Consider the following 17,634-nt stretch of genomic DNA (forward strand, 5'->3'; position numbering starts at 1 on the left):
ACAAACACACACACACACACACACACACAAACAAACAAACAAACACACACACATACATACATACATACAAGTTCCTCGTGGAACCTCGCACAGTACAAGTTTACCTGCCAAGCTTCCCGAGGCCGGAGTGAAGGAGGACACAATCAGTTGGTAGGTGAAATGGAGCTTGTTCCCGCCTCGGTACCGAGCGTTACCCAGGGAGGGGAAGGTGACCGACACTGGGTAGCGGCCTGCCCCGGCTCTGCCTACTCTGCAGACCTGTGTGGTGTCTGAAACACAATTTGCAAACAGGGTCAGCTGAGCCACAGCCCAAGTTCTAGTGCAATGAGGAACACTGTGGGTTTCTCATATTTCGGTGGCAGAGAATCACTGCAGTTCGACGTTAACCCAACCGTCTTGTTCAATTTCCTACCTGTAACTTGTTCAACGTGGCATCTTGCTCTGCTCACCCAAATGGTGGCATTTTCAGAGTTGAATCCAGTGCCTGTGACAGTCAGGAGAGTACCCAGTCCGTCTGATCCTAAAACACACATCGGCAAAGATTATTTATTGACATAAAGATTAGCGGTTCTTTTAGCAGCTTTAAAACCAACCTAAAAAGTCATCTTAAATCTACTCAACACTGCAATCACTAATCAGTTAGGTGGGTTTGTGAATGAGTGTGGTTGTGTGACTGGACGTGCTGCTATGACTGATGAATGTGAAAGAGTGAGTGTCTCAATGTAATGCTAAGTCATCTGTATTGTACTTTGTTTTACTTATTATGTTTGTTGTTTTTATCTGTTACCTGTTTAGAGGGACTGCAGATGCAAATTAGCCTAAGGCTAACTCTGGTGCGATGCATCAAATGTTTTTACATTTATGTTTTAATTGCACATGGTCCCTTCCAAATAAAATTGAAAATAAAATGAACGTAAAATTTTCAGTCAAGCTCCATAGGTACAGTACGTACAGTATGAGCACAGCAGAAAATTTACATTAAAGCATTGCCTCGAGATACCTTGAGATGGGCTGATTCCTGTAATGACTGGGGTCTTGGCCTCTGTCCACTCAAAGCTACAGTCACCAGAGCACTTGGACGGGATGCCGTTAATGTGAACCTCCACCTGTAAGAGGCATTGTGGATCCCCATATTAGAAAATACAGTAGCAGCATGGCTAGGGAATCAGTGGCTGCAATATTCACAAGATGGTGGCTTGCCACAACTCACAATCAGTGTGTCAGTCAAATGGAAACCTATGGTTGAAATTCATCCTCAGGGCTTTGAATGGCCAAATAATGTTATGTAACACCAGCCACCACAATATCTACTGTACATGAATTAGAGTACCTTCAACTGAACAACAAAGACATACTGCTCTTAGTAGACTAACAGGAAATACTTTGAATATTAATACATTAATTTGTTTTTATTCAAAGTATGTCTTATCAGTTTTATTTTTATACATATTATTTGTTTGTTACATGTGTATTCAAAGCAGTTGCGTGTCTGAGGATGGACAGGTAAGACCTACCTGGGGTTTGGATTCCCAAACTCGCAGGAAGTCTCCAGAGAGGCTCAGTTTGAATAGGCCGCCCTTGTTAGTCTCGTGTGCACCCACGATGGGGTTGACTCCCACCACAGACGAGGCATTGATCTGTGATAGGGAGGTAAAGCCATCTCAGTCTCTTGCCCTATAATTGTTGATCAAGCGAGGTGTGGAATTTTGATTGGAAATTATTTTTTTCAGTGAGAATGATTTTGTCATGATCTGCTGGTAAGGGAATATGACCTATTGGCAAGGGAATTTACAGTGGTGGGTTTCTGTCAACTGTACCCCTGAGGAGAGGTACAGGCTGGCGCTGTAGTCTGACCTGGAGGAGGGGCTGGTCTCCAGGCTTGCTGAGCCAGGTGATCCTCCACATCAACCTCTTGCAGTTCCCAAAGCGTCCGACATGCAGCTGGCCCATCTCTGGGATCCCCTGCAGGGCGTACCGGAGGTCCTCTGCACTCCCATTCACCGCCAGACCTGCCGGTACCGATGGCGCGGATGAGTCTTAACCCTGAATTGACTGTTTTACGGTAGTTGATTGTTATTTACTGGTGCTGCGTTTCACCTTCAGCGCGATGTCCGTAAAACTCAGCATCGAAGGTACCGGTCAGAGGGGGGCTGGCCCTGTGAGTTCGGGTGACTGTCACAGTGGCTGACCTCTCCATGTACTGAGTCATGTCCTCTGTGCTGTTGGCCATCCTCTACAAAATGCGGGAGAGACAACAGACAGACTGACACAAATGATAAAATATGGACTATGCAGAATCTAGACCTTACCAGTGCGATCATGGAGAATTCTCCCAAAGGATTGGATGGGTAGAGGGAGTTTCAACCATCAAATCAAATTAAACTTCATTTATATAGCACATTTCATGCACAAAGGCAACACAATGCACTTAACAGAAAAAAAGGGAGGGGGGGTGGGGGGGGTGGGTGTACATGTACAATTTTCCAGAGGGAAGCAAAAAAAAAAAACAGTTCACCCAACCATATGTCAGCAAATGTCAGAAATCCAACAGAACCAATAAAGAGAGATACACAAGAACAAACTAAGGCAAAGAGGGGTGGGGAATTAAGATATGCAGACTCACTGCAACCACAGTAATCTGCTAGGCAAATCCAGGACTACGCCGGAATATGCAGCCAGACAGTTGGGTGGATCAGATATCTTGCTCATTATGGCTCTCAGACAACCTGTCTGTATGGCAAGCTGTGCCTGAGGATTTTTTTTGAAACATGGACTGTGTTTGCTCACCTCAAGGAAACCGATATCCAACAGTGGGAAGTCAAAGGCGCAGTCCAGGGGTGTAGCGTTGATCTCATAGCTGACCACGGAGGCTTCTGGGAACTTGCGGACCACAGAGATCTCCTTGAAGAAACGACCAGAGCTCCCAAAGGCAGGAGGCCTTCTCTTCTCGATGACAACTGTGGGAAACACACAAGAACAGTAGCCTAACTAACTACAGCAGCTGTAACTAACCAGCTGTGTCCGACTTCAGTAACACTGTACCGCAATTAATGTACCATTTTTGTTCATTTGGCAAAAAATTGGTTGATATTGTAAGTGACAAATACAAACAAATGCGTATTGGTTATCAAGGACAAATTAATGAGGACATTTTCCGATTATGCTTGTGTACCATTGCCATTTGCTGTGGCCTTTTTCCCAAGGTAAATAGTGTCCACATAGAAATCTTTGCTGGAGGATTCTTTGTACAGATAGAGGTGCAGGAGTTGGTGGGCACCCCCAACATAGTCAGTCTGAAGAGCTCTCAACAGGTCCACACATGTGTAACTCCATCTGTAAATCAATAAAAACAATGCTCAGTTATGAATCCATGGAGGGTGTATGCAGGCAAATTCATAAGCATTAAGGTTAAAATCTGTCTGTAGGGACTTACCTGTAGCCCTGGTTGAAGAGAACTGGGATCTTTGCTATCACTGTTATAGATTTGCCTTGAGTGTTGCGGTAAGTGAACTTGACTCCCATTTCATTCTTCAAATGTCCTTTGTATGCAAAGCAGAGCTGTGAAACAAAATGTGAGGTACACTTTTAAATATAATCACATTCAGCAATGTGAACAGTCATCATAGGCTGTATTGATGAGGAGGGTGTCAGAGGTAAAGTATGAGGGTGTTAACCATTTTGTACTGCTGGAGCTGGACTGGTCCATAGGTGCCCATAGATTCCTTAGGATAGTTATCCATGAATAGAGTCTCGGCATTCTTCAGAGATCTCAGACCACAGAAGGCCTCTGTGTCTGTCACTGGGGTTCCTCTCTCATCACCATTGTACTGCAGGGTTTCAGAAGTCACACAATGTCAGAAATAACTGGGATGGTTCTAAACTGTTACATTCATTCATTAATTAGATAAGTTAAATGCACCAAATTTGGATTTCACCTACAGTATGAAATGTATTCACCTGAAACTGAGTTTTCTGGAAACAACCCTTGTTAATGGCTATTAGTTCATCCTACTGACCTGAGAGACATCTTCCTCAAAGTTCCGGAAATATTTTACGTCTGAGTTCTCAGAGCTCAGAATCTCACTGGGACACTCGGCGCTCAGCATGGCAATCAGCGCTGACTGGACCTGGTCAAAGAATAGAATAGAATAGAAAAGAAAAACATACGTTTCCTCACTGATTTGACTGAAATTGTCAATCAATGCTGACAGAAAATAGTGCAAAAAGTTGATTCAACTGAGTGTGGTGTGAGTACAGACCTCAGACGCTGTGGCATTGAAGGCGATAGGCCTGGAGGGAATCCCCCCCCAACGCAGGGTGAAGGTCTGCATGCTGCCTCGTCCCTTGGTGAGCTCTGTGACCGTGATGTTGACCTCAGCTCCCAGGACCTCATAGCCCAGGGATTCAAAGTCGCCTGCAGACAGACAGAAATTACTTCTGGGCAGTTACAATTCATTCACTTATAATCGTAAAATAATATAATAAAAATAATATAAAACTTTTAAATCACATTATATCCCTCTGCTGGGTCGCAGTTCTCTTACCCCTCTCAGAGTTGAAAGTTACAATATAGTGAGCGCTGTCTCCGTGGGACTGTTTAGTAACCGTGACTGTGTCAGGTGTGATTGTCCAGAGGTTGTTCAAAGCCGTCTGCACCATGTCTGCTGAGGCACTCACCGAGATCAGTCCTGCAAATCAACACACACACACACACACATAAACACACACAAACACACAGGCTTTGGGCAAAGGGGTTTAGATCACACAATTCACCTCATGAATACATATACACGCAGCTAGTAAAGAAGAAGCTTAACTGAATAAGATACATAAAACATAATGTCATCAGTGAAAGCAGAACCACTGAAATACAATTGTCTGTCTGCCAATTCCTCAACATGATGCAGAGGCATCCTCACCTGTCTTCTGGGCACCGTAGACCAGGCGGTAGTGGGTTCTTCCACAGAGGCTCTGGCTGACACAGCTACTGTTGACGGTCACTCTCTGGACCTCTTTGACTGGCACAGCATCAATGGGCCAGCCCTCAAAGCTCACCACCTGGACAACAGTGACAAACACAATAAACAGACAGAGAGATAGTGAGTGCATCCAGACACCACTATAGACAGGAATTACTGGTACATACAGGATAGTTTAAACATACAGGAATTCTTATGAGAACTCCAGTCAGTTAAACAGTTAGTTAAATAGTCAGTCAATCAGCCAGCCAGCCTACCTGCTTTTCATCAGACACGTCATATTTTGCTGTGATTTGCTGCACCTCGGCTCTAGCCTCATTTGTCTGCTTATTTATAAAGTGGGATTTCCCCTTGAAGAAGGCAACATCAACGAAGGACTCCCCTCTATAATCATGCACCAGGATTTCAATGTAGTACCTGTGGACAAAAAGGGGTATTGAATGAGGCATACCAATAAGGATACAAATAGTCCACTAAGGATGACTAGTTCATACTTGTGTGGGGGACGATAACACTTACGCTTTTCCTTTCTCCAGAGCCATCACATCAGACTTCTGTGACCCACTCCATGTGTAGCTGGAACTATACCAATCGCGGTATGCGATCATAGTCTGAGAATGAAGTAACATGAAGTGATCAACAACTAAAACTAAAAACTAGAAGAGAGACAAGACTTTAAGACGGCCACTGGTATGATCTCACCTTATCTTTAGGATCACCAGTGAGACTGAGGTAGAGTACATAGCGGTCAGCGCCCCTGATGTAGAAGGTGTAGTTGTCACTCTCGGTCGGCACAAAGAAGCCTCTGAGTTTGCCAGAAGAGTAGTCCAGCTCCTGAGGGAGGGTGAAGGGCAGTGAGTCGGTCCATCCTGCCCAGTGGTTCCCCGGCCAGGTCTCGTTGTAGGTCAGCAGCTCGTCCATGGAACTTGGACTGGTGTTGTTCCAGATCTCAAACTTCAAACCTCTGCCACCTGCACGTAGACACAGATACGCGCATGTGATCAAATATCGATCGGTTGAGGAAGGGTTCCTCATTTAACAACAACACACACTAAAACAGGAATCCTAAACCAGAAAATCCTAAATGCATATTCCTAATGCTCTGGAGTATGGCTAAGTTTAGAGATACAGTGCTTGCTTGATGGATGAACTACACAGAGAAAAGTCACTACTGCATTATTGTGAAAATAACTGGTGTAACAGGATCTGCGATAGATGTCCTAATGCTGAGCGACATCATAGCAGGACATACTGTTCAGTAGTAAGCAGACCGCTGATTTGTTTTCACAATCTGCAATCTTGCCCATGAGTCATGGCACAAACTTCAAGCACTGTGATAAAACACGATCTTCGGCTGATGGACGGATTACCATGGTGACATCAAAGTCCACATATCTGGTCTGACTGCTGATGACTGGTGACAAGTGAACTGAGATCGAGCCCAGAGTGGGAGAAGTGAGGGTGGAAGCAATACTTATGAGCGACGAAATTTTGGGCCCCAAAACCTAGACCTTATGATAATAATTAGAATAAGAATAGTAATAATAGTATTATTGTAATAATAGTATTATTTTTATAATTAATTATTATTATAATTGTTGTTGTTGTTATTATTGTTATCATTGTTGTTTTATTATTGTTATTATTATTGTTATTATTATTATAACAACTCCCCCCCCCTTACGGTACCCACAAGTTAGACTTTGTTAAAAGCTCATGCCTGAAATTCCTCCCCCTGTGCCAAATCTGTGATTTGAGACCAGACACTACAAGACAACAAAAGAAAACAAACAAGCGTCACATCAGGGTGACAGGGTGCGGGAGTTTCTCTCACCAGGGAATACCGTCATGTTGTTCAGCGGCTGCTCCGGAGTCCTGCAGGTAATTCTCTCATCAGACACGCTCTGGATTTCACAACGCCTGCCTTTAGACAACAGGAGAGAATCCATCAGAAGTATCTAATTCATCAAGGTAACACTCCACTGACTTCTTTAAAGGTTACTTCCTTACATACATAGATAGATAGATAGATAGATAGATAGATAGATAGATAGATAGATAGATAGATAGATAGATAGATAGATAGATAGATAGATAGATAGATAGATAGATAGATAGATAGATAGATAGATAGATAGATAGATAGATAGATAGATAGATAGATAGATAGATAGATAGATAGGTGGGTAGGTGGGTGGGTGGATGGATGGATGGATGGATGGATGGATGGATGGATGGATGGATGGATGGATGGATGGATGGATGGATGGATAGATAGATAGATAGATAGATAGATAGATAGATAGATAGATAGATAGATAGATAGATAGATAGATAGATAGATAGATAGATAGATAGATAGATAGATAGATAGATAGATAGATAGATAGATAGATGGGTGGGTGGATGGGTGGATGGGTGGATGGGTGGATGGGTGGATGGATGGGTGGGTGGATGGATGGGTGGATGGATGAATGGATGGATGGATAGATAGATGAACCCATGACGGTTCTATTATTCTGATGGGGTTTTTTGTCTGTCAAAAGACTGCTGAGAACACCAAGTACCTCAGGTCAACCATATCAAAGACTATTTGTCTTTTTGAGCAGGCTACAGCGCATGATGAGAGAAAACACGGAATGGAATTTGGTTCAGTTAATGGTCCTGTTACTACACGATAAAAAACAAAAAACGTTTTATGTGATAAGTTTGGGTTTGCCAAAGGCGTCAAAAGACAGGAAATTCAAATAACCCCGACGACCCTAACTACGGTGCAGGGTAACAAGGGTTACAATACTGTTAGAGTACTGTTCTGTAGCTATGTTAGTTTACTCTGTACTTCAAACATGTGACCTCCACTGGCCATGTTGTTTAGGACTCTTAAACCACCTTATTCATCTTCAGAGTGGTAGTGAAAGACTCATGAAACATTGATTCGGTTCAAACAGTTACCTCCTACTAGGACAAATGCTGGCCGATCTGTTTGGTCAAAGAAGCGCCCATGGATAGTCAGTAACGTTCCTCCCAGTAAGCTACCCTCAGAGGGAGAGATTCCTGTCACCTCTGGAAAAAATAGCACAATGAAAAGATCTCAGTTGATATAATAGTAATAATAGAATAACATGCTCCAATATTGCAATAAGTTTAGCTCCATACCTGCATAGGTTTGAAACATGGCAAGCTTGTTCAAAGCTGACACTGTGTAGATTTCTGTGTTTGCCAAACTCCTGAAAACGAGACAATATGTTGTCATACCAATGTAATATTACTAGTTCTGACTCTCAGTTCTATACAGGAGTGTTGAGTTCTGGACTTACCTCCCATATTGACTGTCCAGAATATAACTCAAATTATGATGCCCTGACAGAAACAAACATTTTGTATTTAAAAACTAAAATACTGTGGGCAAAACAGATTGAGCTAATGAGCTTGCTGAAGCATAATTATTCCTTATATATTGTAACTAATAAAACTGTCCATACCAACGTATGTTCCTGTCATTTTGCAGCTCATGTGTCCCCATGTAGTGTACTCAGAGTCCAGAGTCAGGCCGTATCTAGAGACAATGAGGAGGAATTGTAATTCTCCAAAGAATGTCAATAAAGAAACATACCCCACTATTAAATGCGTATTTCCACTTACAGTTCATCTGATTCAGGCTTCAGGAGTTCACAAGGCATCCCACCCATGTAGGCTCTGCAGGGCACCAGAAGTGTCATGTAAATTAGTTAACCTATATTCTCTCTCTTTTTATTTTTACATTATTTTAATAGGATGTCATGTTCAATAATGATTGTCACATATTTTTCCCATGCTTTTTTGTGTTTCTCAAAAACAGAATTTTAGTTACCTCAGAAATCGGACATCTCTGCCATTAGAGCTCACGTGAGTGTTGCTTCCATACACATCACTGTAAATCCTTCCATCCACCTTGACTATAGTACCTGTGTGTTTGATCATGATACAGCTTTAAAACATAAGATTAAGTTTAGGAAAAGTGGCATAAAAAAAATAAAACATGGGCACAAGGATATGTGCATACACTATGAGGCACTGGGTTTGTTACTGTACATGTCAAACTGACATTCTGCACTATATAAGATGCAGCTGTACCTGGGAGTCCAGAAACAGGAGTCAGGGTGTGGATGGTAGGGGTGTACCACCACCTAGTCTGTGAACGGTATGTTTTGTTACAAAATAGAGTAAATGGTATGTTTTGTAAATAAAAACAGATGTTGGTTTGTGCTCTTTCCACCACAGACCTTTCAATATATGAGCAAATTAAACCAAGTTCCAACATGTTAAAAGAGGGTCCCATTTCACTTACATAGACGTAGGTATACCAGCCTATATTGGCATCAGGAATAGGGACGCCGTCCACACTCACATGGACCTGATACCTGTCTTTGGGCATGGCTCTGTGAAAGGAGCAGAGGAGAATATATATTTTCTAGACAACAAGAGGAGAATGTTTCTGTATTGGCAAGAGGGCCTGTGCAGTGCCTACCTTGTATAGCACATGATTTGGTTGCCGTGAGTTGAGTCTCTCTCCACATCACAGGGGATGGATCGTGTGTTTGACACTAGTGTCACACGGTTGCCGAAGTCATCATTCTGTGGATTGAGTTGGAACTGCTTTTCCTGTGCAAAACCTGGAGAACAATCGCAAAAATATTATCTTAAATCTCAAAATAACATTTCATCCCAACAGCAGTTTGCAGTCGCTTAGCTAATTGATACAGTTTAAATGCAGTAACATTAAAACCGCAGATTATATTCAAGCAATTTATTCTTTTTTTTTTTATGCTTTTATTTTATTATAAGTTATTTATATATATGTATACAACCGACATAAGACAAGACCATTGACAACATTGAAACATAACACTAGAAATGATGCTCAGAGCACAGACCTCCAACCGTGAATGCATTTCGTGGCTCTGTGCACAGGTATGCGCGTGCTAGCAGGACATGTTTGGTATTGCTATTGTAAGGTTGAGAGCTTTATGCCAGTCCAAACCCCGTCTCTGTGACCTGCTCATGTCGTGATATGGCCGTTTCAATCCCCTCTATTGACAATGAATTGGGGGAGTTGTTCGCTCCCAAAGTCAAAAAAATTATAGACGGAATGGCCGGCCATATTTGGGCGGCTCATGGACCCAGCCTGTGATTCAGATCGGCTCCAAAATGTTATTGGGTTCTAAGTTGGCTCGTGCTACACCCCTCCACCGAGTTTTATGAAAATTGGTCTGGTTGTTTTGGCATAATCCTGGTCCAAAAAATTCATGGCGGTGAATGGCCGGCCGTGTTTGTGCAGATTGTGGACCCACCCCGTGATTCGGACGTTATATACACAACATATACTTGAACGTTATTTAACTGCACTACCTACCCCATGGACACAGACTTAGTCATCCCTGATCGGATGGGATAAGTAGATGAGGATGATACTGATAGACTATGGATAGTTTAGTAAATTGCCAGTTTAATGTCTAGCTGAGTACCTATTTCCAATGTACTTGTAACCTACCCTTAGCCTACTTGTTACACATGGCAAATCAACTTTCTATTCTCTTCTATTCTACGAACAAACAAAGAAACAAACGAGACACCTAAAACATTACTTGTACATTGAAATACAACCATGAAACAAAACAAGATTAGTACATACCCAGATGTACAACCAACATAAAACAAACGAACATTGACAACCATCAGTGTCCCATTTATTATCCAGAAAAAGAAGAAGCAGAAAAAGGCAGCTTTAAATAATAATAGATAGAAACAACTATATATCACTGCCAATGAGTTACCTTGTCCCTCAATTGTAAGCCGTACGGCTCCATTCGTGCCCGTATATCTTGGCGTCACTCTGTTGATTCTTTGAGCGCCTGTGAGTAAAAAGAAAGGACAAACTATTTTAAGAAAAGAAAACCATAAACAATTATTAATTTGTATGATCAGAATATTATTTTGTAATTTGTTTCCATTGTCTCCATACTTGAACAACACCACAGTACGATGAAAATTGCAAGCCCCTTGGGGTGCGGACGCGGTCTCCAGCGTTCCATCCCACGCGCTCCGTGTGCCATATGCAGATCTTCGGGTGCAAGCTTCAGATAAATACAACATGTAAATACAACATGTAAATACAACATTCAAATAAAATTATATTTATAACACGACTAACCCCCAAACAAATGTTTGATGCAAAAGAGTTGGGGCAGCTTGTCACTCTTGTCAGACTAGTAAAACGTATACTGTAGTCTGCCAGAAACTAAGGCTGCATAGCCCGTTAGAGGAAAGCTAAAATCTAAAACCCCAATTCCAAAGGAAGTATAAGTAGTAGGGTCTTACCTATCAGAGCAAAGCGTTCACTCCACAGCCTCTGATTCACTGACTAACGCAGTCACCACGGTCCTTTATGAGGGCTTGCCCCGGCAGAGGGTGTGACTTCATCTGAGCATCACCTTTTAACCAGAGAGGATGGACCTACCAAGGCGCTCATATCGTGTGCAGGTGCACATTGTGGTGATCCTTCTCTTTGTGTTACACCAATATCTCACCAATCACATGAGGGCTCCCTTTGTGTTACACCATTATCTCACCAATCACATGGGCACCCATTACATTATAACCCAACAAAAAGATCATAGTGGGGAAACAGACTTATCTCTGAACTATGCAAATTGTGTATGCAAAAACAGTAGGCTACCACTCATAGAGGCCTTCATAATGAACCAGTGAGCTTGGCATAAACATAAACATCAAAATCACTCTAAACAGTTAGCAGTGGGCTAGGCTACTACTGTCCAGTGTTGTCAACTTCTTATCTGTAGCCTAAGGGAAGTAGGCTATATATAGCCTACTTCTTTTCGTGAGCCTTCAGAAATTCATGCAGAAATTCCTACGCAGGCTACAGAACGTGAATGCAACACTGCTCGTCGCCAAGCAATATTCAATTCAATCAGCGCGTTATTTGGTAGTGTGTCTAGTAACGTGGTAGTAACGCCCAGTAGCTTGTAGACTAGTGTAGTTCGATATCAACTGAAAACATGTCTCTCTCGATCCTGAAACGTAAAATTGACATTGAAAACCGTCGGTTTAACCCTGCCTGAACTGAGAAATACTTACTATTCTCTATATTATTTTACCCCAAAATCCAAATGCCAATCCAATGTGTTTAATTTTGAATGAGTGCGTTGTGGTAGGCTAAAGATTACAATGTCCGGAGGCTCCACATTGAGAAACACCCGACTCTCCAGGCTAACTTTCCAAAGGGATCTCAGGAGAGGGCTGCAAAAGTGCAATACTTGATTGCATCCTACAAAATTAAAAGGGAAACGCAAAATAAATATAGCTTGTTTTTCATTAGCCTACATTATTTGTGTTGGTTTGAAATGTGTCATTACCTGCTGTTTACTGCCCGCAAAAAAATGTCTGGCCCAGCTAAATTTCTTGATTTTAAAATCTGACCCAACTGAATTTGTAATTGAATACCCCTGCTATAGGATGTATATTTGATGAGTTTCAACTAATTACACTTCATTTATTGGGCGGGGGGGGTTCAAATTGTAACATCTTGAGTGGAGAAAAAATAGCGTGTCAGCAGGTGAAAATTAAACATAAGAATATTGTCCAAGTATGTCCAATAGGCTATATCAGCACTTCAGAATAATCAGCTTGATGTAAGAACTGTCCAATCTCATGATGTGTATCAATTTCAGCTGCAAAAAAGAAATGTGAGGTTGCTGGCCCCTCTGCAGAGGAGCTGGCTGTGGAGCTCCAGAGTTCACCCCTGCAGAGGAGCTGGCTGTGGAGCTCCAGAGTTCACCCCTGCAGAGGAGCTGGCTGTGGAGCTCCAGAGTTCACCCCTGCAGAGGAGCTGGCTGTGGAGCTCCAGAGTTCACCCCTGCAGAGGAGCTGGCTGTGGAGCTCAACAAAGGGAGGCCAGTGATGGAGGGGATGGAGTGGGGAGCTGAATCTGCCCCATACTGCCTAACACACGGGCTGATTACATGAAAGGTTGATATCAACTGGAACAGTTCTCATCGATTGGCACAGTCCTGACCAAAGTGTGTGTCCTAACATGTTTTGTCTTTTATAGTGAAGCCACATACTGTGTGCCTGTTAGAGCTAACGGACACCATGCTGGACCCTGTGAGTATGAGATTGACTGCTTCCCTGTCAATGTTAACTTAAGTGGTGATCATTAAACTGAGTCTGATGGTTTCAAGGGCCCATCTATGAGGGAGGAGGATGAGGAGGCTGTGTCCGTGACTTTAAAGATTGTGCATGTAAGCAAGGATTGCACATTACATTGTAGGCCTACACTCAAAAGTTTACTTGTGTGGTGAGGTGCTTATAGTATGTTTGGCCCAACAGCTGCAGGACACAGAGACCATACCCGGATCCTCATCCTCTCCAGCTCGAATCACAGGTGACAAAGTGAGTATTAACCAATGAATCAGGCACAATGGCAAGACCATTATAAAAAAAACAACTAAATCAACTCTCTGTCCCTACAGAATACAGCACACATCAAGGAGGTGCAGTCAATACCTGTACAAACGCACAGAGGCACTGGAGGTTGACATCCAGGATAAGAAAATGAAGATGATGAAGATCAATCAATCAATCAATCAAAGCTTTATTTGTATAGCGCATTTCATACACAGAGGCAAAACAATGTGCTTTACAGAAAACAAGGGAGGTGGGCATATGACCCACCCTTACATATTCCAGAGGGAAGCAAAAAAACAGTATCACCCGGGGGCCAGATAAGTGAGCTGTAAAAATTCTTCCCTGACCCCTCTCAACAATGTGATCGAGCAAGCTCCTGGAGTATGTTTGTCTACCGGCTAAGAACATTTATAAAGCAATAAATTACACTAAAGTAGAAGTAGAAGAAATTAGAATACTAAGGCAAGCCCACCCACTATTCACAAAAGGCCTATTTGCATTCATGCAAATTATGGAATCTGACCTCAAATTAATAAATAATGGATTTTTGTTTAAAACATCGACATTTTTAAGTCAAGCACTACAAAGCTAGTTACAATTCAAATTTTACCCACCAGAACAAAATTAACACTATTTACAACAGATGCTGTGGTTAAATTCCAATATACGCATAGATCAAAAAACAAAAAACAAAAAACAAAAAAACAGTGTTTATAGAGGAGTTATATCGGAGTGGAGTGATATTTCTCAATGACATTGTATCTCAGAAAGGAGAGATTATAATTTATAGCCAGCTCTTAAGGACGTTTAGGGTGGTATGCACAGTCCAACAATATAATCATTCGTTTCAGCCATTCCTCATAAATGGAAAAGGCAAATGATAAAAGTAGGTGTGAAAGAACAATGGTACCATATCAGATACAGGACAGCTGGGAACAGATAATAGACACCCCTATTCCATGGGACCGGGTTTATAAATTGAAATACAAAACAACAGTTGACTCGTCACTCCGGTATATCCAATTAAAGCTATTGTACAAAATCATCGCTACTAAGAAAATGTTAAATATATGGGGTATAGAAAACTCATCTCAATGTCGATTCTCATGTGAGGAGACAGAATCCATTGACCACATCTACTGGTACTGCCCTCTAGTGGCAGGCTTTTGGACACAGATTCAGAAATGGTTAGCATATCATGATACCTTCCTTGACCTTTCACTTCAAACTGTGTTACTTGGAGACTTAAAGGCACAGAATAATTCTATAAATAATATAATAATACTTCTGGCAAAAAGGTTCATCATTAGATGTAGAGGTATTGATGAGATGTGTTTGGAGAGATTTAGAAACTATGTTAAACATTACAACATGATGGAAGAAGCATATCCTCCACATGTTCATCCTTTCACTCCAACCTTTACCCCTTGCCTTATAGATCAGATCCTGTCCCAAACCCAACTCATATTCTAACTGTTAGAGTCGTCCTGTAAACACCATAGGTCCATTCGCCTCTGCATTTCGAAATAACAGCTAACTTGTAAACAGTACTACTTTCACCAAACATACAACAACCATCTCTTCACGCTGTAAACCTCCGCAAAATTAATCCATGCTGTGGTGGGACCTATGGTGTTTACAGGACGACTTCAGAGCTTGGTAAGCATAAACCATGTAATTCCTGAACTTGAAATCCATGTATTTCATACTTTTTAGAGTTTTTCGAGTGTTCCCATAGCTAGCAACGAGCCAGGGCGAGTACGCTGACGTTATTGACACAGAACTCTGTACTGCACAAAACAGAAATATTTTAACCTGTACTAGTCAGATACATGCCAGGGAAGCCAGGAATAGGGCTAAACATGAAATTCAGTGCACTTATCCTTTAAGAAACTGGGCTCAGCATCATGATCACAAGTTTATACAGTTTACATATTTTTAAGCAATGGTAGTGTCTACTTTTCATGTCAGTGAGTCTAACCAAATTGATAATGCATGGGTTGTGTCTTTTGTATTTTCCCACATGTGACCTTCATTCCTGTCTGGGCTGATCATCGACCACTATGTTCCTGTGATCTGGAATAAAACAAGTGCAGAGGTAGCGTTGTTTTCTCTTTCAATGTCTAGTTAATGGAGTAAACAGTGAAGAATTCACCAAGGGGTGGATCAGGATCTGCTTCAATTAGGTCCTCAGAATTTTAACAATCAGAAGTGGGCCTTACAAAAGGTTGACAATCCCTGGTGTAATGTAATAGTCTGTTGTTAATAAATCATATTTAGAATTTAAAGCATGCCCCGAATTAATGGGTACCTCAGAGCATGAAGGTGTCAGTCCCCTCCTCTCCCAACTTTCCTGTCCTTTTCTACTGTCGCTGTGCCAATAAAGCAGAAATGTGTTTCTGAGCTAATATCTTCTTTATCCCTCTTAGGGGCTACGCGGAAAAACCCAGTCACGAGGGTAACCACTGAAGAGGCACTGCAGCAGGAGGCTACCAAGTACCTGAAGGGGGCGTCAGACAGGAGGGTGGCTGGAGGCAGCGCAAGAGGCTAGCAGAATCACTTCTAGCCCCACAGCAACTCTAAATACTGAACTGCTTAGGAGCACCTGGTTCCATGGCCCCAGACACTGGGCTGACTGTGATGTAAGACAAGTCTGCAAGTTTTTGTCTATTTTTAAGGAAATGTCTGTTTTGAAGATGAATTAACTGTGTCAAACTGATTGCAGAAACTGGGTGACCAATTAAGTGACCAATTACAAGTCCCATTGAAATACTAGACTTGTGCTTACTGTTATGTTTCTCTATGTATGTAACTCTGTGTTTTGTTTTCTGCTCCTCCTGTTCTCGGTCCCACTCCCAGATTCCTGTTATAATTAATATAATTTTAAAGCATTTTAATAAATATGAGCATTGTGATTTTTGTCATTTGTGTTTGTCACAGGATGTTATAGAAGTTATGTAAAAATGTGGTTACCTGGTGGTGCTATGTCAGTTATTGAATTTATGTGCAGTAATTGAACATTTAAAATACTCCTGTTTTGAAATTATACCTACAGTATAGGTGTCTCAGTAATTACCCATTATATATTAGGCTATACTTTGGTATGTATTTACCAGGTAAATGTTTAGTAATTGGGGGACTATGAAAGGAAGGGTTACCCAAAAAATGTTCAGAGTAAGTTCATTTAGCAATAGAAATCCATAAGCCTAGGGCCAATGGGCCTAGGATATAGACAATAAACTACCGGTGGAATGGTGGTGGAGCAATAGCGGGAGCATTTCGGATTACTAGCGGGCCGCTGTCCCTGACGCTAATAATCTGCCAGAGGTCTGCTTGCCATTCGATGTGCAAATGGCCAGGAACCCGCCAGCGGATTCGGCCGGAGGTCTGCCAGCTCGTCCATCGGGGACCCGCTGTAGGTCCGCTAGCCTTGTGTTATCTGGGTTTATCCCTTACATATGTCCAGAAACAGAAGTTGAACCAATGGCAGCAAAATAGCTAATGTTACAGGAATCATCAGTGTAACTGCTTTAGCCACTGACCGCTACCATTAATGTTATGGAAGCTGCTGCTAGTTGTTGTGAGCTCATGAGCTCACTGGCTATCCGGCTCTTATTGTGCTGGATTAGCATTGGAAGCATTGGAACTGATGTGTCCAGGCAACAATACCTATCTTAATTTATCACACATTATTTCATGTCATTTCAATTCACAGCTATTTCAGTAGCGTGACTAGCTTCCGTTCCATTCGACCAGTCCTGAACAGAAACAAGCCAGCCATGCACATAAGCCAGGCTGGACCTGGCCTGGTTTTCAATAGCATCCATGTAGCCCAGTGACATCTAAACCAATACAGACATCTATTTTTATTGGATTTGAGTGTTTCTTCTTTTTATGGAAAATTCATTATTTTTAAACAGCTTCCATGGCATGTGACCCAGTGACGCCAAATGAATACCAGATTACTACAGTATATACATTTTAAATAAATACATACATACATACATAGCCTACATACATACATACATACATACATACATACATACATACATACATACATACATACATACATACATAAATAACACTGGACAAGTAAGACATCTTTTTATTTTATTTATTTTATGTTTTAATATTTTTATGGAAAATGTATATTTTTTCTAATAGCTCCTACTTCATTTGACAGTGACCAGTA

At 41.7% G+C, this 17,634-nt stretch overlaps 1 protein-coding gene across 1 annotated transcript in view; it reads right to left on the bottom strand.

Moving 5' to 3' along the window:
• The window catches only part of LOC311322857 (fibrocystin-L-like), a gene marked incomplete at both ends in the record, with an annotated part of 37,258 nt that extends 25,752 nt beyond the window's left edge, over window positions 1-11,506 (bottom strand). Inside the window, 29 exons of the mRNA XM_084454975.1 lie at window positions 105-269; window positions 413-520; window positions 1,001-1,106; window positions 1,515-1,637; window positions 1,936-2,009; window positions 2,098-2,233; window positions 2,788-2,957; window positions 3,173-3,333; window positions 3,434-3,558; window positions 3,675-3,827; window positions 4,017-4,127; window positions 4,260-4,414; window positions 4,545-4,688; window positions 4,920-5,058; window positions 5,237-5,396; window positions 5,499-5,590; window positions 5,682-5,950; window positions 6,814-6,903; window positions 7,932-8,042; window positions 8,136-8,206; window positions 8,297-8,339; window positions 8,462-8,535; window positions 8,622-8,675; window positions 8,830-8,923; window positions 9,093-9,150; window positions 9,307-9,397; window positions 9,487-9,631; window positions 10,793-10,870; window positions 11,476-11,506. Coding sequence (XP_084311101.1) covers window positions 105-269; window positions 413-520; window positions 1,001-1,106; window positions 1,515-1,637; window positions 1,936-2,009; window positions 2,098-2,233; window positions 2,788-2,957; window positions 3,173-3,333; window positions 3,434-3,558; window positions 3,675-3,827; window positions 4,017-4,127; window positions 4,260-4,414; window positions 4,545-4,688; window positions 4,920-5,058; window positions 5,237-5,396; window positions 5,499-5,590; window positions 5,682-5,950; window positions 6,814-6,903; window positions 7,932-8,042; window positions 8,136-8,206; window positions 8,297-8,339; window positions 8,462-8,535; window positions 8,622-8,675; window positions 8,830-8,923; window positions 9,093-9,150; window positions 9,307-9,397; window positions 9,487-9,631; window positions 10,793-10,870; window positions 11,476-11,506 — 3,331 coding nt within the window. The remainder of the gene's footprint in view (window positions 1-104; window positions 270-412; window positions 521-1,000; window positions 1,107-1,514; window positions 1,638-1,935; window positions 2,010-2,097; window positions 2,234-2,787; window positions 2,958-3,172; window positions 3,334-3,433; window positions 3,559-3,674; window positions 3,828-4,016; window positions 4,128-4,259; window positions 4,415-4,544; window positions 4,689-4,919; window positions 5,059-5,236; window positions 5,397-5,498; window positions 5,591-5,681; window positions 5,951-6,813; window positions 6,904-7,931; window positions 8,043-8,135; window positions 8,207-8,296; window positions 8,340-8,461; window positions 8,536-8,621; window positions 8,676-8,829; window positions 8,924-9,092; window positions 9,151-9,306; window positions 9,398-9,486; window positions 9,632-10,792; window positions 10,871-11,475) is intronic.
• Window positions 11,507-17,634: the final 6,128 nt, after the last annotated feature.

This window comes from Borostomias antarcticus, assembly GCF_949987555.1.
Source record: "Borostomias antarcticus genome assembly, chromosome: 21".
Lineage (NCBI taxonomy): Eukaryota > Metazoa > Chordata > Actinopteri > Stomiiformes > Stomiidae > Borostomias > Borostomias antarcticus.